Below are 23,487 nucleotides of genomic sequence, written 5' to 3'. Positions count from 1 at the left end.
ATTATTAGCACCCTTAGTAGCAGCAGGATTAACATCTTCAGTATTAGCAGTAGGATGATCATTAGTGGCATTAGTAAAGCTTGGTTCAGCACCCTTAGCATCTTATGCGGCCTTTGTTGCTGCTGCAGCAGCAGCTTTAGCATCTGCAACTCTCTTCTTGTCACATCTTCTCTTTGTATAACCTTTTTGTAGACAGTATTTGCAAATAAATAGCCTTAATTGTCTTTTTAATGTAGTGCTTGCTTTGGACTTCTTGTTAGATGCACTACCTTCATCCGCATCTTTCCTCCTTTTTGTTTGAAGCTTCCCTGCCTTCCTTTTCACCATAGGTGCCAATGGCCTATTATAATCAGAATGTTCCCATAAAGGTTGGCCAGGAATAGAATTTATATGGTGGCTGTAGGTGATCTTGTAAGACTCTATAGTTAACCATTTATGGCAAAAGTCCTCTGGGTACTTGTTCACTCTAGCAAGGGCAGCATAAGCGTGTATACAGAAAATACCTAAATAAATAACACAAACACACTCAAATTAATAAATCAAGCAAGTGCATTTGAAATCAATTATGACTTGTTAGCATCTAGAACTGACAAGTGCAGAGTGTTTTTCCCAAATTAACAACATGGTTTGTAGGATGACCATGCACTTCGAATTTCTCATAACCATTATCACCAGCCTAAATTGGATGTCAGTTTTTAGACTCCTTCCTAACCTTCTCAAACCTACCTTTGATAATTGGTGGTAGTATTCCTACGTGATTTTTCAGCTTCACCTTATTCTTAGCCATTGTGCGCATTACAAATATTCTGACTTCCTCGAGCAGTGTGATGATTGGCTTTCTTCGTGCTTCCTTTATCAAATACTTCACATGCGTTGTTGTAAATAGAGTCTAACTTAACTTTGGCTTGTGACTGAACTTTAACCTTGTCCCTGAATTTTCTGGTCATTTTTCCAGATATGCTCAGGCATCCTTGTTAAGCCTCTTAATCTTATCCATTAACTCCTTGAACTCCTGGTACGTAATGGCTCGTGCACAATCTCCTTAGTTCCAAGTCTTTCTATTGTTTGTTGAAATTATGCTCTAAATGCCACACACAAAAACAGTGATGCACATTAGGCAACACCTCCCTCATGGTTGGAATCAGACCCTGCAACAAAAATTGAGAAAGCATAGCTATGTTGAGTGAGAACACATAATGACCCTATAAAATACACATAATGACCCCTATAATTTCACCCCACCATAATAAACCCTGAGTTTAAAAAAATACACCATAACAATCTCTAACTCTAACAATGATTCACCATAATAGACCCTAACATTTACATCGTGCTATAACATAATTCTATTCCAATTTTGTATAATCAGTTCATATTCAGCTCAAATAAAATTCACCAACTGATTTCAAGAATAACTCATAAACGTTTACTTATGCTATTATGCAGACTTCCTGAATTCAAGAATCAATAATCAATATATCATCATCATTAACCAATGTTATTCACACACATACAAAATCAAATCATAATCATTATTTTAATAATCAAATCAAATCAATAAATCAATAAACATAACATCAGAAGTACAATCATTAGGCTTTTTGCATCAATATATTTAAAAGTATAAGCCTAGCATCAGATTGAAAACAGCACAAGCATAAAAAATAATAATCAGTATTTCAATAATCAAATCAAATCAATAAATCAATAAGCATAACATTAGAATTACAACTATTAGGTTTTTTGCATCAATATATTTAATAAGTATAAGCCTAGCATCATATTAAAAACAGTAAAAGCATGAAAAGTATAGAGGAATAAATAATTTTTTATTATGAAAAATTTGGGTGTCGATAAAATTGATTATGGAATAATTAAATAAATTTTATATTCATAAAAGATAAACTATATTTGACAAAAATATTCAATCGTTAAATTTTTATTGACTCAGTTTAAAAAATATGTTAAATTTTAAAATTAATTCTATCATTAATCATTTTCAGCCTTTAATTTTCTGCTATGTCTTGCTTTGAGCAAACAAAAATTTATCAGTGCTATGCTGCCAAACACAAACAAACTTATTCCAACCATTGTTAGTTTTTAAATCTTCAACAAGAAAACTCATATTACTGCCGACAACAAATGCTGTGTGATGATAATACCAGCTCACAAGCTAGCGCATCTTCCACTATAAAATTCCAAATACAAACCGTCATATCATAAGAGTAAGTCACTATCAAATTTTCACACGTGCAATGAAAATCTCACCTTCCTCATTGCATATCCGTGCCCATATATAATTGCAATCGAAATTCTAAAATTTCTCATATCTCAAATCTTGATGCTCTTATCCACCAAAATAGTCGCAATTATGCAATCGTTGTATTTATTCCAATCACAAGTTAACACCTCAAATTTGTGGGGAGGGAACACCACGGTGGACAAAGATTCACGAACATCCCACATGCAGAGGATGCAGTCGTTAGAGACAGACTCAAAGATGTTGGCATGGTGGGAGTTTCATACGGCAAAGTAGACGCGGTAGGAGAACTCTAAAAATGCAGAGGAAAGAGGGGCGGTCGAGAGTCCAAAACTTGTAATATCGTCTAGGAGGTGGTGAGGAGAGAGATATAGTAGGATGTTAAAGGTTAAAAATGATTACTAATAGGATTAACTTTAAGATTTAAAGTGTTTTTTAGTCAATAAAAATCTAATAATTGAATATTTTTTAATATAATTTATTTTTCATATATATAAAATTTATTTAATGTTTTTGTGATTAATTTTTTTAGTTTTAATTTTTTTATAATAAAAAATAACTAATTATTTTTTTATAAATATAAAATTAATTTTATTTATTATTAATAATTTGTGTTTTAAATATTTATAGAGAAAAATAATAGTTTATTTTTTATTAATTATACAAACAATAATATGGAAAGAAGAGAGGGGGGAGGGGTAAGATTTTATCAAACCACTAAACGAGGGCGACAAAGGCAGCAGATCACCTAATCACGTTGCTTGAACCGCCTGCTAATTTGCCAGAGTTATCCTCGGGTCGGGAAAAGAGCAAAAGACCATCTTTGGAAAAATGATTAATATCTTTGAAGAGAATTGAAGTCATGTATCTATTTATTAGGAAACGACATTTCTATTATTTTTGTTTGTATATTTTAAAGCATAGTTTTTAGTATTAAAAAAATCTTTTCGCACCATGTTCTGGATACTAAAATAATTGCTAGCTATATTATTAAAATGTACGAAAAAAGTGATAAATATTTCTTATGTCCGTTCGTATTTTCCACCAGAAACCCTATTCATATTTTGTTTTCAATATTTTGTGTGACTAAAATTTCTACTACGGAAAACCATGTTGGATTCTTAAGTTCTTCTGTATATATCTGTACACAAGTTTTTTCTACTATATAATAGCGTTTGTTTGTTTGGTTTCCAATAATATGCATGTTAGTTGTTAATTTTTTCTAATCTAGAGATATAATATTTTTATATTGACCGCTTAAGAAATGTTTTAGCTCCATTCTTGGTAATAAAATGATAAAATTCTAAATAAATACACCAAAAATAATCATCACAAAAATATTTAAAATTTAACTAACATATATCTTAAAAATAAATTAAGATAATTGATTAGGATATTTTTAAAAAAAATACAAAATTTAATTTTTAATAAATTTAATGTATAGTTATTAAAATAAAAAAATTTTAACAGTAATAACTTTAACATGTATTTTTAGAGATATGATAATTAAACTAAATATTTATATACTGAAAAATTTTAGAGAATCATGAGATTTTAATAATTTTGATTGTCATTTGACAATCATAAATACTAAATTGTCATTTAAATATATAAATTTTAGAAATATAAGTATAAATTATATATTTTTTGTATATAAATATATATATGAGTATAAATTATTTTTGTCAAGTATTAACAAAAAATTATGTATGTAAATTATAAAAAATATAAATACAAATTATACTGATTTATGCATAAATTTTGATAAATATATGTATAAATTATATATTTTGTATATAAATACATATAAATATGAATATAAATTATTACTGATTAAGTGATAGTAAAAAATAATAATTTTTTCATAATTACATATCATTATTCTTATATTTATGCTACATGTATATCAAAATTAATTATAAAAATTAATATTAATATAAAATATATATTAAAATATAAATATGTAAATTAAATTATATATATATTTAGATACAGATTTTGGTATCCGAATAATATTCTTATTTTCTTTATTTTCATTTACCTAAACGGAGCTTTGCCAACCAATAAAAACTAAAGGATAAGGATACGCCAAACCGTGTATACAAATGGTTAAGTTTTTCTTAGTAACATTCAATCATCAATTCTTATCTCTTTTTATTTTTTATCTTTTTTGTCGGTTGATAAAAAAAAACTTATTGAAAAGTATAGATCATTTGTTTTGATTGGATTGAATAAAAAAGCATGGAATTATTATTGTTTGTTGACATGGACACACACTGAACAGAGTTGTTTTTCACTTTTATATAAACTGGATACCACTCTGTTTCTGAGTGAGTGTGAGTTCACATGACAGCATGGCCCTCTCACCACTACTCTTCACCATAATCTCCTTCTTGCTCCTTTTCCAACTCCAGGCAACACCACCACCATTTGCTTGTGACTTTTCAGACCCTTCCACAAGATCCTACCCATTCTGCAATCCAAAGCTTCCAATCGCTCAGCGAGTCAGAGACCTCGTCTCAAGACTCACATTGGACGAGAAACTCTCCCAACTCGTCAACAAGGCCCCTCCCATTCCTCGCCTCGGTATCCCCCGCTACCAGTGGTGGAGCGAGGCACTCCACGGCGTTGCCGGCATTGGCGGCGGCATCTTCTTCAACGGCACTATCACTTCCGCCACCAGCTTCCCCCAAGTCATTCTCACCGCTGCCACTTTTGACTCCCACCTCTGGTACCGAATCGGTCACGTGAGTTACTTTACTAAACAATATATGAATAATGAGTATATCGGATTTTTATTTTATTAAGTGTACAGATGTTTATTCTAACATTAACATTTTTGTGGAGTGGTAGTGTATTTTAATTTAATTGACGGTTATTCACGTTGTTCAAAAAAATTATGTTATGTAGCATTATTCTATGTCACGTCATGATTTTTATCATTTAACAAGTCTCAGCTATCAACTCTACTAATTGCACGTGAGTTTTTACGATTTGTTTTTGTAACAAACTAATGGGGGCGCGGGGGCGCGTGTGAATGAAGGCGATCGGGATAGAAGCAAGAGCAATATACAATGCAGGGCAAGCAATAGGGATGACATTTTGGGCACCAAACATAAACATTTTTAGGGACCCGAGATGGGGCAGAGGACAAGAGACAGCTGGTGAAGACCCACTCATGACTTCTAACTATGCTGTCTCCTACGTTAGAGGCCTTCAAGGTGACTCCTTTCAGGGTGGAACACTCAGAGGCCACTTACAAGCTTCTGCTTGTTGCAAGCATTTCACTGCTTATGATTTGGACAACTGGAAGGGCGTTAATCGCTTTGTCTTTGATGCTCGTGTATGTCTTCTTCTCTTTATTTTCTGCATTGGATTCTCTACTTGTCATAACATATTTTATTGTTTAATTAATTAATTATGTTATGTGAAGAAGAAACAAACATATATGGTCTCTGATAGCCTAATTGATTTTTCACTTTATCCATGATTCCTCATTAATTAACTAGTCTTTACTTTTTAAGGTGTTATTCTTTACACTTTAGTATGAGGATCAGTGAAGAATTATCTATATAATAACGATGGGGAGGAAGTGAATATTTATATGCTATATGATGTTACACTTTACCTACTTGAATTTAATTTTTATTAATTCTTGAAAAAAGCATATCTATACAAAAACAAGACCTTTATGATATTGGGACTCAATTCTAACACTTTTTTAAGTCATGATTTCGGTGAATAAAAAAGGAAGCAATAAAATAATATTATAATGAATGGTTCAGGTAAGTTTGCAAGATCTAGCGGACACATACCAGCCTCCATTTAAGAGTTGCATAGAAGAAGGACATGCAAGTGGGATAATGTGTGCGTACAACCGTGTCAATGGGGTTCCAAATTGTGCTGATTACAACCTCTTAACCAACATTGCAAGAAAACAATGGGATTTCGATGGGTAATTAATTCTTCCTTATTTTTGGGAGCTTCTATATCTGCCTTCAACGCCCTTCATTAATTTATATATGTAACAGGTATATTACATCTGATTGTGGAGCAGTGAGCCTCTTACATGATGAACAAGGATATGCAAAATCACCAGAGGATGCTGTTTCCGATGTCCTTCGGGCAGGTAATTATTCCATACTCATAATAATTCTGCCATATAAACTGTCAAAATGTTGGTTATAATTCAAAGTGGAAAATGGAAAGTTTAATTAATTATGTTATTAACTAATTCTATATGCATGAATTCAATTTTGATTGTATTTGTCACTATTGAGTTTTGTCGGCTTACGGGCTATATAGTAGTAGCTTTTTAATCATGTCAACTATTAAGGCTACCAATTAGGGTATGAAAGTCATAGTGCTTTGGCCCATAGGACATGGTCATTGGTCCATACCACCACCTCACACTTCACATTCATCATTTCTTATTCTATTATTGTTGTTCGGATTTGGTTTAACAAGTGGAGATGTGTTATAGAAATTTTTTTTTTATATATTTAATTAAGATTATTATAAGTTTCAAAAATGTAATTTTTTTTTCTTGCATAAAACATTTCTACTTGTATATGTGCTTGCTTGTATATGTGCTTGTTAGTAAAATTCCTTTCCTTTTATTATTAGTTGTAGTTATTTATTATTTATGTGGAATATTAATCTGTTTATAATTTTCTGTTATATATCTGTCAATTTTAAATTGTGGTCCCATTTATTATTGTCCCAATGCGGCTATGCCATTATCTCTGTTAACCAATCAAGTGTGAAATACACCAAGTTAGAGATTATTTTAAGAAGTAAACTGTGTTATATCAACAGTTAACAAAATAATTAACACTACAGATAATTTTTTGTATAAGATAAGCGGTAGAAACTTTTTTATATTGGAAATGTGGAACAGTTGCACTCGAATCAAGATCTCTTTTAAATAAAGAAGTTAGTAAAATAATAAAATAAAAAGTTAATTATTTTTAAATAAGATAATAGAATATATATTTTATAAAAATTGTAAAATTAATAATAAATAATTCTTTAATTTATGAGTTCTGGCTTTAGAGGATTCAAATTTGCTGCACTCAATCCTTAACTGTGACTCTGTGAGCCTTCACTCCAGAGAAGACTTTCTTATTTCTTTGAATGTTGGCTTTGCATAGTGTGCCAGCCGTACCACAGTGGCTTTTGGTCCTGCAAGTGGCAATAATGATCAATTCCTTATACAACATCGTGTATGTATGTTTTAGCAATGAAAAAAAATATAGAGAAATAACGCATATTCTAAGTAACACAAACAACAAATTAATGTATATACTAAATAACACAAATAACGTATATATTAAATAACACAAACAAAAAATATAGACAAATAACGTATATACTAAATTAACACAAACAGCCGATGAGAGCTTTGATGTGAGGTGTTTATCCGTCTAAGAGTGTTGCTGTTCTGCGATACTTGTGCAATTGTAGTCACTGCTGTTTCGTGATTCTACGTTTTTGTCGTCGTTGTTGTTTACGACTCTTATCAACTAAGTCGAATGTTCATTTTATTATGTATATAGATGTTTTTTATTTTATTTTAAAGTGAATGTTTATTTGGGTATACCATTGATATTTTACTTTATTTGTTTGATTCCGTATGCATATACTCTGCAGAATGTTTATTTTACTATGTATGCGGATGATTTTTTTCACTAAGATGTGAATGTTTATTTGGGTCATACCATTTGAGTGAATGAAGTAAAGTGACACGCAATGGAAGTGGCAAAGACACGACGCAGCAGCATAGAAGCAAGAACAAAGGTGCAGGGGGTGCGATGCAGGGAAGAAGAAGGTGCAACAGTGGCGTCGGTTGCAGGGAGCACAGGAGCGACGCGACGCATAGGAGAAGAAGGTACATCGGTAGTGCGGCGCGTTGCTTCTTCAGATGGTGGCGGCGGTCAAGTGCATTGGTGACGGCGCGACAGACAAGGAGGAGTGAAGCGGCTATAGTAAAAGGGGAGAAAGGTAGAAGGTGAGAAGTTAGGACAGTGGTGGATAAATGGAGTAGAATGTTTTTGTTTTAGTGGACCTGAAGTGCAGTCCATTGTTCACGTTGTTCGCACCTCCCTTTATCTACCTAGTAAAACTCTCTAGCAATTAATAGGTGTTAAGTCTCAAAGTAGTCCCTAAAGTTGTCCTTGAGCCTCAAAGTGGTCGTTGAAGTTAATAGTTACTCAATTTTGTCCTCGAACTTGCACTCCGGGACTCATACGAGTCCCTAATGCGCTTTCCGTTCATCGGAACACTAAAACGACGTCGTTTTATATTTATAAAAAAAAAAAAAAGAAAACCTGAGCCTCCCCTTCCCTAACCCAAACCCTTTCTCCTTCCCCTTCCCTTCTCCTTTCTCTTTGTTGCCACTTCTCGCCGGCCTCCGTCACGGTGCCTCGCCGCGCCGCACTCCCCCCTTCCCCAACCTTGTCTCTTACACTCTTGTCTTCTCTCTATCTCTTTCTGCCTCTCCCTCTTCTCTTGTCTCCTCTCAATCTCCCTCTGCCTCTTTGATCTCAAAATTGATTCCTCCATTACTTCATTTTGTTTTTACTTCATATACAACCAACCATCAATTTCCATAGATGAATTAACTAAATATTCTTATTACTCATCAATACACACCATTTCAACAAACTCAATTCAAAGTCATCTTTTACTTAAACTACAAAATTCATTTATTAAGTTCAAAATTTTATGCAACCAGTGAAAAAGGCAGCGAGCAGCGTAGCGCCGTGACAGAAGCCGACGAGAGGTGGTGGCAGAGGCCTCGAATTGGAGAAGGGGAGGGAAAGGGTCTTAGATTGGGAAAGGAGAAAGGCCTCAAATTAGGGAAGGGACTGGGAAAGGGTTGGAGAAGAGGAGTGTGAAAGGAAAAGGAAAAAGGGAACTGGGGAAGGGTTGGAAAAGGAAAAAGGGAGTGTGGAAGGGAAAAGAAAAGGGAAACTAGGAAAGGGTTGGGAAAAAGAAAGAGAAGTCTATTTTTCTTCTTCTCTTTTTTAATAAATAAAAACGACGTCGTTTTTATTATTTCGATAAACAAAAAGTGCCTTAGGAACTAGTATGAGTCTTAGAGTGTAAGTTCAAAGATAAAATTGAATAACTATTAATTTCAAAGACCATTTTAAAGTTTGAGTGTAATTTCAGGAACCAATTTAAGACTTGACTCCAATTAATAGTGTTTCATAGACCTAAGTTTAAGATATTTTTTGGGCCTAACCAAATGGCTTTACCCTAATCTCCCGGGTTAAAATATTTAGCCTCATTCGGTCCGGGAAAACCAAAATGGCATGTTCTTCCATAATTTGGTGAAAGTCCATTCATGTAACGTTGTCAAGAAAAAATTCCGGACCACCGCGATATCTATACTTCCTTAGCATCAAGACAAGTAAGAAATTGGTTAAACTGGATTTGCATGATATGCAATGATTTGTCTCCTATGATTATATTGCACCAACTCACTCCTATTCCATTAAATTAAATAAGAGTAAAAGACAAATAGGTCCCTAACCTTTTTTTTCGCGGACATTTTCATCCTCAAGGAACAAAAAATATATTCAAGTCCCTCACTCCCGAAAAACGTGGACATTTCAACCCTTTTGTTTAATTCAGGCGTTTGAGCTGGATAGAAAACGTTGACCTGGCAGAGGTGGCGCTGACCTGGCCGTTATGGAGCCCACGTGGCAGGGAGCTTTTCGAAACAGAACACGTAAGTCCCTGGAGACAAAAACGACCCCGTTTTGTTACCTCTCCCAATCTTTCAAATTTTTCTGCCCTAATCCCTGTCTGCACAGAAACGACGAAGTGGGTATTGTGGGGAGTGGAGGAAGAAAGGAAATTCTTCCTTCCATAGCATCTGAAGGAGTATTATCAAGTTGGAGAAGAAGTGGAATCTGTGTTTTGTGTGAGTGATGAAGACAAGGGTGTTAGAGGGTTCCAAGTGGAATTATGTTGTTTTTTGGCAGGTTGCTGGGCTGAAATCTAGTGGCTCCGCCTTGATTTGGGGCGACAGCCAATGCTGCGATCCTAAAGGGGGCAGAGCTGGTGAGGAAGGATCTGAAGGGGATTGGAGTGGAGTTAGTAAGGGTGATGAAGAGGAGCTACAAAAGAAGGTGCTGCAGAAGCTTGATGCATACTTTGCTTGCTCTGTGTCAAAAGAGGCGAATTATGCAAGATTAGATAGGGTTTCGGATTTGCATATGTTTTACTTGGCCTCAGTATTATATATTTGGTTTCGATTCGCCCCTGGTGGCTCTTTCAAGTCTAGCAAATCAATTTGGATTTCTGATTCAGCTAACTGTTCAAACCAACTAGAATCAAGATCATTTCTTGGGAGATCAGCTGGTCTTCAAACGGTTGTTTTTGTGCCTCTTAAAGCCGGAGTTGTTGAGCTTGGTTCCGTGAAAACAGTGCCAGAAGACCAGGGTGTTTTGGATTTGGTCAGGACAGCATTTGGTGCGAGTAAGTTGCCCCTTAGATCTCCACCCGGTTTCCAGAGTCATTAAGACATTACAGGAGCATCAAATCATGGTTCCAGAGTCAGGTGTTTCAACATCGGAGGAAAAGATGATTCATACATTCTCCATAAGAGCGCAAGACAGCAAGGTTGTTGCAATACAATTGAAGAAAAAGCTTGAAGCATCCTTATCCAAAAACTGATAAGTTTTCAGAAAAGATTATATATTTATCATGTGGCATGTTAATGCAATGCAACAATGTTATTGTTAGGTATACATGATAGTGTTCTTAGTTATATTAATCAGATTTTAAGTTAAAATCATCTTGTAAGTTAAGTCCTAAGATGTGGTTTTTGTGGCTCTCTTTGAACTCATTTGTAATCAATGACCTGAATTATGTATTTACTTAAGATAAATAGCATGAATTGAATTAAATTGAATCTTCCCTTTATTTTTCACTTGTTTAGCTAACAAATTTTGGACTAAATGTTGTTTGTGGTCATTGTTTCGCTCGATCACGGAGGTGATTCACTTTTCTCTGTCATTGGATCTGGTGGAGTAAGTAATTCAAATCTAATTTTCGCTTTTTTTTTTTTTTGCTTTGGTCTTGTTTCCATGGAAGTAGTTCATTGAAGACCATCAATCCTCCAAGTTGGAAAGTCACTGTCGCTGCCGTCATGGTAGAGGGTGGTGCTCTCCATTCCCGAGTAGAACTCAGGGCTCAACCTGATAACGGATTGGAGCACTCTAAACCCGGATTCACTCTGTTTTTTCAAGCTTGTGTTCAATCTTTTCTAATAAAAGCACTTGATGTTGGATGAGGATTTCTTTTCTCTTTTTCCACCTCCACTTCTTCTCCAACTTGATGATACTCTTTCAGATGCTATGGAAGGAAGAATTTCCTTTCTTCCTCCACTCCCCACAACACCCACTTCACCATTTCCGTGCAGACGAGGAATTAGAGCAGAAAAATTTGAAAGATTGGGAAAGGTAACAAAACGGCGTCGTTTTTGTCTCCAGGGACTTATGTGTCCTGTTTCGAAAAGCTCCGTGCCATGCGGGCTTCGTAACGGCCAGGTCAGCGCCACCTCTGTCAGGTTAGCGTTTTCCGTCTAGCCCAAATGCCTGAATTAAATGGAAGGGTTGAAATGTCCACATTTTTCAGGGGTGAGGGACTTGAATGTATTTTCGTTCCTTAAGGACGAAAATATCCGAAAAAAAAGTCAACGACCTATTTGTCCTTTACTCATTAAATAAAATCAATACATCAACAATTACGGTCCCCAAATAGTAATAGCCACATAGGACGATATTTTATTGATTAAACATTAAATTAAGCATTCTGTTTCTTTGAGTAATTAATATTCAACTATGTTATATGTATATTAAAATCAGCTACTAATATATAATATATATTGAAATATAAAATACATCAAAGTTAGTTAAATAATATATATACTTATACATAAATATATATTGCTGATTTTAGTGGTTAATTTAAATATACAAATAATATTTTTGTTAAACTACAACTATATAATTAATGAATGAATATTTTTATATAAAGATAATAATTAAAAATTGTTAAATATTTAATATATTTAAATATTTGACTAACATAATACGTTTTAATATTTTAATTACTATCTTTATATGAAGAATTCTTTACATGAGTATAGGGGTGGTAAACGAGCATAAATCCGTCGCACCGGCTCGCGTAATCTGCAAAAAAAAAGTGAGTTAGGTTGAAAAATTGGGAGTGCCAAATAATAAAAGCCTGCCTAATCTGCACTGCTTAAACTGCAGGCTTTGGTAGGGCGAGACGGGCTTTCCCGCCAAGCTTAGTGTTTTTGTGGCAATGAGGTATTTTTGTGATTTTTTTTTGCTAAAACCGAACTTCTCCCAACCCAACTTACAAGAGAATGAAGATGAAAATTAAGTGTTTTGCATTATGTTTATTTTACTTTAGAAATAATATTTATAATTATGTTTTGGATAAAAACTTGGTTTATAATTATGTTTATTAGATATTTATAATTACAAAGACTTTAATATTTGTGAATATAAAAATTATAATTTTTTTATATCTTTAGAAATTATAAATTTATTAAAATGATTGTAAAGTTATATATATTATTTAATAGTTAATAGTAAAAAAAAAAAAAAAAATTTGGCTGGTTAATCCATAATTAGACAAAATAGGATAGAATTTTAGAACTGCCTCACTAGGTAGGGCGGGACGAGCCAACCCACCAAAAAGCGGACTTTCGACGGGGTAAGACGGATTTCCCCGCTTGCCACCCTTACATGAGTAATCATCTAATTAATAATAAAGAGATAGATAGATACACAAATATCCTGCATTAAAACAAAATTGAGACTGTACCAAAAAAATGCAATGTAAATAATCTAAATGATCTGATTCCATGGCTTGAGCCCATAACTTTAAAATAAGAGCTGAAAATTTTCAGGTATGGATGTGGAATGCGGAAGCTATTTGACAGAGCATGCTAAATCAGCAGTATTGAAGAAAAAGTTAGCTACATCTGAAATAGACCGCGCCCTTCACAATCTGTTCTCAATCAGAATGAGGTTAGGACTATTTGATGGAGATCCAACCAAGCTCCCATTTGGGTTCATTGGACCCAACAACGTGTGTTCCAAGGAACACCGCTACTTAGCCCTGGAGGCAGCAAGAAACGGCATTGTCCTCTTGAAGAACCAACACTCCCTCCTCCCACTTCCTAAGACAAACCCTCCTATCTCCCTCGCCGTCATCGGCCCCAACGCCAATGCTTCCCCTCTAACCCTTCTTGGAAACTATGCTGGCCCTCCCTGCAACCAACTCACTTTGTTGCAGGGCTTCCAGCATTATGTTAAGGACACTCTCTACCACCCCGGATGCGACGGCGGCGCCAAGTGCCCTTTTGCCCACATAGACCAGGCTGTTCAACTTGCCAGCAAAGTGGATTATGTTGTCATGGTTATGGGGTTGGATCAGAGTCAGGAGAAGGAGGAGCGCGATCGCGTTCACCTTGACTTGCCCGGCAAGCAACTTGAACTCATCAATGCCGTCGCTAAAGCTTCTAAGAAGCCCGTTATTTTGGTGCTTCTCTGCGGAGGCCCGGTGGATATCTCTTCCGCCAAGTATAATAACAAAGTTGGAGGAATTCTATGGGCTGGTTATCCCGGGGAACTTGGCGCCATTGCACTTGCTCAGATCATCTTTGGTGACCATAACCCAGGTTAGTTAATATCAGCGTTCTGATATCATGTCATGAAACTATTTCTGTTAATTTCAACTTAACAATATTTATGTGTTCAATGCAATGCAGGAGGAAGATTACCAATAACTTGGTACCCAAAAGATTACATAAAAGTACCAATGACAGACATGAGGATGCGTGCTGATCCTTCATCAGGCTACCCTGGTAGAACATATAGATTCTACACAGGTCCTAAGGTCTATGAATTCGGCTTTGGCCTAAGCTACACCAAATACTCCTATGAATTTGTTTCCGTCACGCGCGACAAGCTCCACTTCAGCCCTTCATCCACTCATTTCATGCTACAAAACTCGTCAGAAACCTTGAGGTACAAGTTAGTCTCAGAGTTGAGCGAAGAAGCTTGCAAAAGCATGGCGGTTTCGGTGACTGTGGGAGTTCAGAACCATGGAAGCATGGTTGGGAAACATCCTGTGTTGCTGTTCTTGAAACATGGGAGACAGGGGAATGGGAATCCTATGAAACAGTTGGTTGGTTTTGAGAGTGTGTTGTTGGATGCAGGGGAAAAGGTTCATGTTGGATTTGAACTAAGTCCTTGTGAGCATATGAGTAGTGCAAATGAGGAAGGTTCATTGGTAATTGAAGAAGGATCTCATTTGTTGCTTGTAGGTGATGTTGAGTACCCAATTCATGTCATTGTTTGAACTCTAAATGCCAAAGATTCATAATTCTTCAATAAGGTCAAACCTAAGTTGGTGCCAAAGTGAAGTGGTTATTTATAGACTACTAAACTAAATGCATCACAATTCATAATTTGATCTGCTTCTTAATTATATCATTATGGTCAAAGAAGAAGTCTCTTTTTTGTGAAGCAAGTTGTTGAGATGTTTAATTAACTTCTTAGAAGTTTGTTCTAATTATTTATGTATTATTATTTGAATAGTCCATTACACTAAAATCAATCATTAATATAAAATATACGTTGAAATATAAATACATATTAAAAATAAATTAAATTATACATGTATTTATATATAAATACATTGATAGTTAGGGTCTGATTTTATTATTTTAGTGTATAAATAATATTTTTATTATTTTTTAGCTATAAAAATAATTTTAGATGGATTATATATCTAAACCCGAATTAATATTTCAATGGTAAATATTATTTTGTAACAAATGGAATATATATGTTTGATGCGAATCTTAATAATTGATAAAGTCGACCAAGGAATGTCCCACATGACTAAATGTCTTGTTCAGAATTCGTATGGTTGATATTTTAATAAGAATTAGTATGATGAAGCTTATAAGAAAAAACAATTGACCACTCACCTTTCACATAAGAAGCCATGGATAAATTGACAGCTTGCATCAAACATTCTTACAATAATTTGCATGATAGGTTTCACTAATATTAGGGCAGTGACTACGATGACTATGGGATTTTAAAAAGTAGGTTAAAATTAAAGTAATATTAATAAATATTATTTAAAAATATATTATCAAATTATAAAAAAAAAAATTTGTATTAGAGTATCCATCAAGTCAAAAGTCTAATAACTAATTTTTTGGATAGAATGGTGAAAATTCAGGTGCAGTCGACTTCACATGAAGTTAATAACTGAAAGTCGTCAGATGAAAATTTAATCAAATCAGTCAAATCATCAAACGGCTCTCAATTATCAACTTCACGTAAAGTCAAATTTCCATCAAAAATTAATTAAGAGACATAGACCTTCATCTATCTTTTGCCGACTAGACTTTAATTTTAATAATATTTATATAATCACCGTAAGCACCGTAGTTTAATCATACTAAAATCCACCTTTATATTGTATAAACTTTCATTCTTCTTTTGAAAATGAATGAGTATTTTAGGATCTTAAATTGCTTTCTCGCTTGCTAAATGTTTATCCACGTAGCAAAACAAGAATCAAGTGTTCTCTAAAATCCAAATTTGATTTACACAGAAGTATTTAAAAAAAAAATGCAATCATCAACCACCCCAACATAACTATTTAAAGTTGGTAGATGGAGTATTAATGTGCATCCAGTGAACGTGTCCTTTTCTCGTTTATAGTTTCAGAAAAGTAAACCCAAAACTTAAAAGCGTATGGTTGGTTGTTGCTATCTTATAACATGTATGTTACACTTACACATGCATCAATTTTCTAAATAGAGTTCTTTGAATATTTTGAAGCTACTAGTAACAAAAACTGCCAAGACTTTAAATTAATATCAATCCAGAATGTTAACTTCAATTTCTTATGATAATATGACATGTGAATAGTTGATTGAATAATGGAGGATGATATATGTTGTTCCATGAGCCAGAAATAGCTATTATATGGGGTGGCAACGCAACCGTGTCACTATTTATTTTAATGCATGATTGAGTTTGTGACAGTGATAGTGAGTGACATACTACATATAAGTACAAGAACCCATACATTGATACATACATAGTTCTCCATCCACAGTTTAAGGGAGGGATAAGGTTGTGTTTTTTCTTGTTTCTTGCATTTTGGAATCCAGCTTCTTGGTCCCCAGGTACCATTTTTCATTGTGTGTATATATTTCTCTCTGCTTCTTCTTTCTTTGCTTTCCATTCTTCACTTTCATGTTAGTCATATCTACTTTTGTACATACCTTAAAAAAGAAGTGAAATGTTAATGATATGTATTCTAATATGATAGAACTATAGGAGGGTAAAAAAATTATATATAATATATAGTTTATTGTATAATCACATAGAACTTATTAATTCCTTAATATGTTTATGTTTTCTTAAATCGTGGGTTTTGCTTTCTTATTTGTATGGATCTTCAAATTTGTTCAGATCTAAATGTATGGTAATACGGTATGAATTGTTTACTAGGTAAGTAAGGTTTATACGTACAAGAAAGGTTATAACTTATAACTACTCTTAAGTCTTAACGGATGAAACTAACTTGCTAACTAAGTCTACATAGAACATACTAGTACTGTGAAATCAAGTTTTGTTAATTAACCACATACTAAGGTAATTTGACTTAAGTGGCTATAAATATAAACCTATATTTCAACGAACAAATCATAGGCAAAGCAAAATAAACTACACCTAAATTGTTCATTGTTAATTTATACCAAAAAATCATAGTTTGCTTTATATGTTACTGACCTTTGCATTGTTCATTAATCATTGTTATAACCTTTAGAAAGTCTTTCAGATGATGAGTAGTGTGGATCATAGAAACAGTAGTACCGTCTATAAAGGCCATGAGAAAATATCAATATCACAAGAAGAGCAAGAAAAGGTACGTTAGCTTTAAAAAATCGCTTTCTGCTTTTATTTTTAGTAATTTTGCGAAGAAAAAAAAAATAGAAATACAACCGAATAGGTCGATAAAGTTTGAATATAATAACTTGGTTGCTTGCAGATCAATGAGGTGAGAAGGTTGATAGGTCCATTATCAGCAAAGGCATCTGTTTATTGCAGTGATTTATCCATATCAAGGTATTTGAGATCCAAAAACTGGAATGTGAAGAAGGCAACACAAATGCTGCAGCGGAGCCTGAAATGGAGAGAAGAATACAAACCTGAAGAGATACGTTGGGTGAGTCACTTCTATCTCGTAGTTTCTTATATGCCAATATTGCTAGTATTGCTTTGCTTATAAATTTGCTGCGTTCCCAACATAAAGACTGTTACTACAATACAAAGAGTTAAAAAAAAACGAAGAATTATTTAAAAAAATATTATTTTTATTATTCATATTTTTCATCTATGATTACAAGTTCTTATCAATATATAGACTAAGAGTACACTAAAAGTACACTTGTTATAGAATAATATCATAATAAATTACATTGATTTTTTTTTTTCTAATCCTTTCTAATGTTTTCTTGATTTTGTTCCCATTTTCTAATAGAGACTTGGGTCAATATTCATTATTCAACCCTTTTTATTTTCCTTCTTGGTGCAGGAAGATGTTGCTAATGATGCAGAGACTGGGAAGATTTATATGCCAGGTTACTATGACAGGCATGGTAGGACAGTCCTAGTAATGAGGCCTAGTCGCCAGGTTAAACTTCACTAAGAGTCAATTACTTTCTTTTTACTGAAGTTGATAGTTGAGAACTGTTAGATAATTTGATATATTTGACTAAATTTTCATCTAACGATTTTATGCATTTCTTATTTCTCTAATATACTTGTGTTTATTTGGACAGAGAAGTACACATGATATAAAAGAACAGATTATGTATTTTGTATACTGCATAGAGAATGCCATATTCAATCTTCCACCAAATCAAGAAGAGATAGTTTGGCTGGTTGATTTCCAGGGTTACACTTTGGCAAACCTTTCATTCAAGATCACACGTGAAACTGCTTTTATATTACAAGAATATTATCCAGAGCGCCTTGGTTTGGGATTTATGTATAATGCACCTAGGATCTTCCGGCCATTCTATGCGGTAACTAACTAACTAACTAACTAACTAACTAACTAACTAACAGGTTTTGATAGTTATGGTCATAAATATAGTAACATCTTGTGATGTCAAAGCTAACAGTGAATTGCTGCAGATGGTGAAGCCTCTGTTAGAGTCCAAGACTTACAACAGAATTAAGTTCGGTTACTCAAACGATCACAACACCAAGAAGATGATAGAGGATTTGTTCGATATGGATCAACTCGATTCTGCATTTGGTGGGAACAATGACACTGGATTTGATATAGTAAAATATGCTGAGAGAATGAAAGAGCAGGATAAGAAGGTTGCCTCTTTCTGGGCACTGGTAAAGACTCCATCATCATCAGTGTCACACAGTGCAAGTTCTTCAGACTCAACCAGTTTAGATCCAGATTCTGATGGTTCTAACACAGAGAATTGAATGTTCCTAATATCTTGGTTAATGAAGGTAAAAAACTGTTACACTATACCTGTAGTCTTTTAAGAAGTTCTGAGTCAACTGTAATATGTGGCAAGATGCCAAAACGTTACTTTATGTTGGATATTATAAGCTTAATGTGAACTTTATGTTGGATTTCATGAGTTTATCAGACTAACAAAAATGTAATTTTACATGGTAGTTTAAGTGCCCTCTTTTCTTTTCTTTTTTAAAAAATAAAAATAAAAACAAAAAAATATTTGGGATAGCAAGCTTCGACCCTTTTTTTTTTTTTGGGCTTGGAGCTTCTTTTTTTCCTGATTATGTAGTATTGATGATTGAATGCGTAGCAAATGTTTCATGGAAAAAAAATACAGAGTATAGACCATGAAACACTAAGATATAGATAACCTGCAAAGTGTTTTGCTAGAAAAGAAATGAAAAAGTTCTATTTGAGTTATTTTACATTGTTCAAAATTTTCAATATTCTTCAATAAAACAGGCACAAAACAGCTTTGTGTAAAACCGGAAATAGCGTTTAATCCTCAACTGCATGAGAAATGAGTTAAAATGATGTTCTAAGAGTACTTTGGAATAACTAGTTTCAAACTTTCAATAATGAAACATTAATTATATATCCAATAGAAGTCCACATTACAACTCATTTACAATTATATAAGAATGAATCCGAACTGAAAATATTACATGACTATCATACTCATACTACAACAGTCACATGGAAACAATTGCTAACCATACGATATAAATATACCTAAGAATGAGAGAGTTTCTCCCAAATACACGGCTTCAAAACTTTACTAAAAAAAATCCAAAACAACCTTGTTTTAGGGCAAGTGAAAATATTCACGCTACCCCCTTTGTATGTGATTCAACTGCTATAATGCTGATTAATGGTGAATATTGTATCTCCTGAAATAGTCAAAAGAGAATTGGATTCAGTATATGGAGAGAGACGAATGAAAATATGAAATTGAAAAGAAGTATTGAGTGTTTACCAAGAAAACATATCATTAGAACATCTCATCCAACTTCTGTCTGTAAAGAGCCAATCGCTGTGACCAAAATATAAAGTTAGAATTAGTTAAAGATGAAGGATAGAAGAATGAATAGAACAAACAATAGAGCTTCATCCCTGGGGAAGGAAAATTGAAGAACGAATAATGGAACTCATAATAGGGGATCAATCAAAATAGCAGATGACTCACAAGTAATCACTAACAATAGATTACAGAAGCAAGACAACAAAATCCAGTCAGAAGTTTGACGAAGCCACCTTTTTTATGCGTTGCAAAAAAGCAGTAAATATTACTGTATTTACTATTATAAGAGTTTCTTCACTGATAATTGTCAACTATTAACTACGTTTTGTTAATAACAAAGTATCAAACACACTGATTGAAGAAAAATGAAATATTTTAACCAGGAATATCATTGCAACTTCCTTATCAGAATTACATTTGTCTATGGACTTCCTAAAAATAAAGGTGAAGCTTAAAATTACTCACAAAATGTAGCAGGGCTCAAACTGGAAGAATATAACCTGATACTACTTATATACACAAAAACTTGTAAGATTCAAATGAAAGGCATCAATAATGAAATTCAACTTTCATCCCACTAAGAAATCCATATTTAATCTTAGATTTGGTTGCTGGGTACAATTATAACAGCAAAGTTTACTTACTTTGGCAATTAGGACATCTGTCATTTGTCAATATCAATCGTTATAGCATAGCACATAAAGACAAGAAAAATAACATCAACAATTCACAAGCCAAACTATATGGATTTATAGATGTTATATTCTTTATATTTCTTGTGTAATACAAGTGACATTGCACTTGCGGCATTCTAGGCGACTGATATCTATCTTTAAATCAAATCCTCTATGATGAAGAAATTTTTTTTTAGAAGATTAAAAAAGGTTGAAATATAAAAGCTGATATGAACTAGATACCTTGGTGTAAGCATAAACCCCAGCTTCCTGTGGTCCTATGGGACTCCCCCTCCTAATGAATCTTCCCTCTTTGAAAATATACAGCATGGGAATTCCAGTTGACAGTTCCAAACTAATGACCTATAGAAAGGTTAGAAGGAAAACACTAAATAAATAAATAATCACCATTTAGTGTGATATATGAACCTGAGGCACCATAACTCAGCATACTCCAATTACCTCTTGGGAAGTTAACTTGTCCAGATACATGATAATGGATCTCAGGGAGTTTCCGTGGGCAGCAATCATAACATTCTTTCCAGATAAAAGTTGAGGTTCAATCTGCAGCACAAAGTCAATGGAACAATCCCTTGTCAATGTCAAATGATCACTTCTGCCACAGCAGAAATTCAACCATACAATGAATCAAACCAAATACTTCTTGTCTAGCACATATAGTGTTGAAGTTACTTGGTATAGCACATATAACATCAAAACTAAACTTTCACTTACTTGGTCTCTAAAATAGGCAACTGCTCTTTCAGCACACATTTCCAAACTTTCTCCATTGGGAGGAGGTGTGTCATAGCTTCTGCGCCACTCATGGACTTGCTCTTTTCCATATCTGTCAGCTGTTTCTTGTTTATTGAGACCCTGTAATTCCCCATACCTGAAATGATAACGATTACAAAATGCTGATTAGATCTCAACAATATTCTCGACATTGTAAAGCAGGAACTAAAAGCAAAAATAAGGAAAAAGATTACTACATTCTTTCATTTAATTGCCATGATGCTATGACTGCTATAGACTGTTTTTTAGTGTCTTCACTAAAAACTTGACTCCATTGCCTTGCTTGTTCACTTTCATTATGAATGATGATAGGCACCTGAAGGAATTTTTATGGTTAACAGCTTATAAATTGAACTTTAAATAGTTCTTCAAATTGTGTAAACAACAAAAGTTCAGTATGCCAGTATATGCATAATGAGCAATAACCAGAGCATTACATGTCAATTTATCGATTACCTAACTTTCTCGGTTAGTTTCAGCTTAGCAGTGATTTTGGAGCATGCCATTGCCATGCTTCCTAGTTCCTAATATGCCCTAAGCCTTCTAATAATGAGATTTTTTTGACACCATAAGATAGTTTTCCATTCTTTTTTACCTTCTTACGACGATGCTGGGTCATGGCAAGCATGGCTGTCATTTGTGCCCGAATCAAAGCAGATGTAAATATCACATCAACTGGAATGCTGCTAATTCTTTTGCCAGCTTCTATTGCCTCATCTATGCCCTTCTTGCTTAGTGGAACATCAACACAACCTGTGAATAAGTTCTTTTCATTCCACAGCGACTCACCATGCCGAATGAGGATCAAAGCCGCTTCATCTGAAATAGAAACATATTGAACATCAATTAGTTAACTTTAGACCCTAAAATTCTTGAATGTTTCACTGTTTTGCACACATGAATGTCTAGTAATAGATATAGATTTCAAATTACCAAAAGGAGTATCTATCTTACTTGATTTCTTGTTAGTGTCAGTGGTGGGGGTTCTCGAAGGGGATAATGAAACTGGATCTGCCACCGATGTTTGAGAAGCCGAAGATCGAATAACACTGCGACGGTTACTGCAGCTAGAATACCTAGCTCCTCTGCTTAACAAGACATTGCTACTCACAGAATCGTTATTCACCAATCTCACGAAATTGTTCCTGAGCCTCTGCTTATGATTAACATTGTTGGCATAAGAATGAGACTGAAAAGTCCCAATAGCATGGCGATACACTTCAGCAGCCATTATCTGAAGCATTGAAAATAAAGCAATACCAATTAAACCCTGCTATCCTACACAAATAATCCAAAGCAGTTTCTCGATTCATCCACAAACACGTATGATTCAAATGAAACAAGAAAACGCACAAACGCATAGGAAGAAAATATCCATAAAAAAAAACCTTAGATATCAAAAAAATAAAAAACAAGTAATCAAACTTAGATCTATGCAGAGATGAAATGAGCGTACCGGAGATGGAATGAATAAGGAAAAAGAGAGAAATGATTGATATATAGAAGCGAAAATTAGGCGGGCGAGAAAAACGAGGTGGCAATGCAACGAAGGTAGCGTAAAGCTTTAATTACAGAGAGAATCTTATTCTAATGCAAGGGAGAAAAGATGGCGGAGTTATACAAGGTGAGGTGGTGGTTACAGCCGTACAGGTGTCGATTTTTGGTGGCAGCCAAAAAAGAAAAAAAAACCTGACAAAATTGTTAGTTATAGAAGAAATCGCAGCTTGGTGTTGGGTTGGTGAAGGTGACGTTATTTAATATTTATATTACAAGTTCCATCAAAGCATGAACGCAACAGTGCTTGAAATGTTGGTTGGTTTGAATAAATCCCACAAACACTGTAATGCCAAATTTGAAACTTTGTAATACCGAACTTTATTTTTGTGCTGATGTATATATACTCGTTTATTTTCCTCCCTTGCGTCAATAAAACGAATAATCCTTGCGAATATGCTTAAAAATTCCAACTGTTGGTTTTATGATTAATATTAATTATTTTTATTTTATCGGAGAATTAGCTTTTTATTATCAATAATCAATTAATAAAGTAATAGATGAGTAAAAATAAAGAGGATAAAATAATATAAAAAATGTTGACTTATTGT

At 33.9% G+C, this 23,487-nt stretch overlaps 3 protein-coding genes across 4 annotated transcripts; 2 read left to right on the top strand and 1 right to left on the bottom strand.

The window, feature by feature from the left end:
• Positions 1-4,322: 4,322 nt before the first annotated feature.
• Positions 4,323-14,841, top strand: LOC112706155 (probable beta-D-xylosidase 7). Its single transcript, XM_025757307.3, has 6 exons — positions 4,323-5,007; positions 5,304-5,603; positions 6,046-6,215; positions 6,292-6,389; positions 13,218-13,991; positions 14,082-14,841. The coding sequence occupies exons 1-6, from the start codon at positions 4,615-4,617 to the stop codon at positions 14,672-14,674; spliced, it is 2,328 nt and encodes a 775-aa protein (XP_025613092.1). The 5' UTR covers positions 4,323-4,614; the 3' UTR covers positions 14,675-14,841.
• A 1,297-nt stretch (positions 14,842-16,138) lies between these two features.
• LOC112706153 (uncharacterized) lies at positions 16,139-19,053 on the top strand. 2 transcript variants are annotated; one of them, XM_025757305.3, is made up of 6 exons: positions 16,139-16,526; positions 17,186-17,272; positions 17,396-17,572; positions 17,942-18,040; positions 18,189-18,434; positions 18,547-19,053. In XM_025757305.3, exons 2-6 carry the CDS (start codon positions 17,186-17,188, stop codon positions 18,853-18,855), a joined length of 918 nt encoding a protein of 305 aa, XP_025613090.1. In that variant the 5' UTR covers positions 16,139-16,526; the 3' UTR covers positions 18,856-19,053. The 2 variants fall into 2 exon arrangements, with proteins under 2 accessions (XP_025613090.1, XP_025613091.1); XM_025757306.3 differs by having other exon boundaries at positions 17,174-17,272.
• A 401-nt stretch (positions 19,054-19,454) lies between these two features.
• LOC112706152 (2,3-bisphosphoglycerate-dependent phosphoglycerate mutase 1) lies at positions 19,455-23,256 on the bottom strand. Its single transcript, XM_025757304.3, has 9 exons — positions 22,839-23,256; positions 22,337-22,616; positions 21,978-22,201; positions 21,580-21,698; positions 21,323-21,479; positions 21,050-21,151; positions 20,831-20,950; positions 19,869-19,925; positions 19,455-19,782 (listed from the first exon to the last, which is right to left on the bottom strand). Exons 2-8 carry the CDS (start codon positions 22,611-22,613, stop codon positions 19,884-19,886), a joined length of 1,041 nt encoding a protein of 346 aa, XP_025613089.1. The 5' UTR covers positions 22,614-22,616; positions 22,839-23,256; the 3' UTR covers positions 19,455-19,782; positions 19,869-19,883.
• Between the last annotated feature and the right edge of the window lie 231 nt (positions 23,257-23,487).

Source organism: Arachis hypogaea, chromosome 8 (assembly GCF_003086295.3).
Source record: "Arachis hypogaea cultivar Tifrunner chromosome 8, arahy.Tifrunner.gnm2.J5K5, whole genome shotgun sequence".
Lineage (NCBI taxonomy): Eukaryota > Viridiplantae > Streptophyta > Magnoliopsida > Fabales > Fabaceae > Arachis > Arachis hypogaea.
Note: the sequence above shows the minus strand (reverse complement) of the source record. Positions and strands in the feature narration are given on the sequence as shown.

Bases quoted from the DNA above. Each gene is read 5' to 3' on its own strand.
- LOC112706155 (XM_025757307.3), top strand. From the start codon at position 4,615: ATGGCCCTCTCACCACTACTCTTCACCATAATCTCCTTCTTGCTCCTT. The intron at 5,008-5,303 runs GTGAGTTACTTT...GTGTGAATGAAG, and splicing joins TCTGGTACCGAATCGGTCAC to GCGATCGGGATAGAAGCAAG. The intron at 13,992-14,081 runs GTTAGTTAATAT...AATGCAATGCAG, and splicing joins CTTTGGTGACCATAACCCAG to GAGGAAGATTACCAATAACT.
- LOC112706153 (XM_025757305.3), top strand. From the start codon at position 17,186: ATGATGAGTAGTGTGGATCATAGAAACAGTAGTACCGTCTATAAAGGC. The intron at 17,273-17,395 runs GTACGTTAGCTT...GGTTGCTTGCAG, and splicing joins CACAAGAAGAGCAAGAAAAG to ATCAATGAGGTGAGAAGGTT. The intron at 18,435-18,546 runs GTAACTAACTAA...GAATTGCTGCAG, and splicing joins TCTTCCGGCCATTCTATGCG to ATGGTGAAGCCTCTGTTAGA.
- LOC112706152 (XM_025757304.3), bottom strand. From the start codon at position 22,613: ATGGCTGCTGAAGTGTATCGCCATGCTATTGGGACTTTTCAGTCTCAT. The intron at 21,480-21,579 runs GTAGTAATCTTT...TTATCATTTCAG, and splicing joins TGGCAATTAAATGAAAGAAT to GTATGGGGAATTACAGGGTC. The intron at 19,926-20,830 runs GTATCTAGTTCA...TTTTGGTCACAG, and splicing joins GGGTTTATGCTTACACCAAG to CGATTGGCTCTTTACAGACA.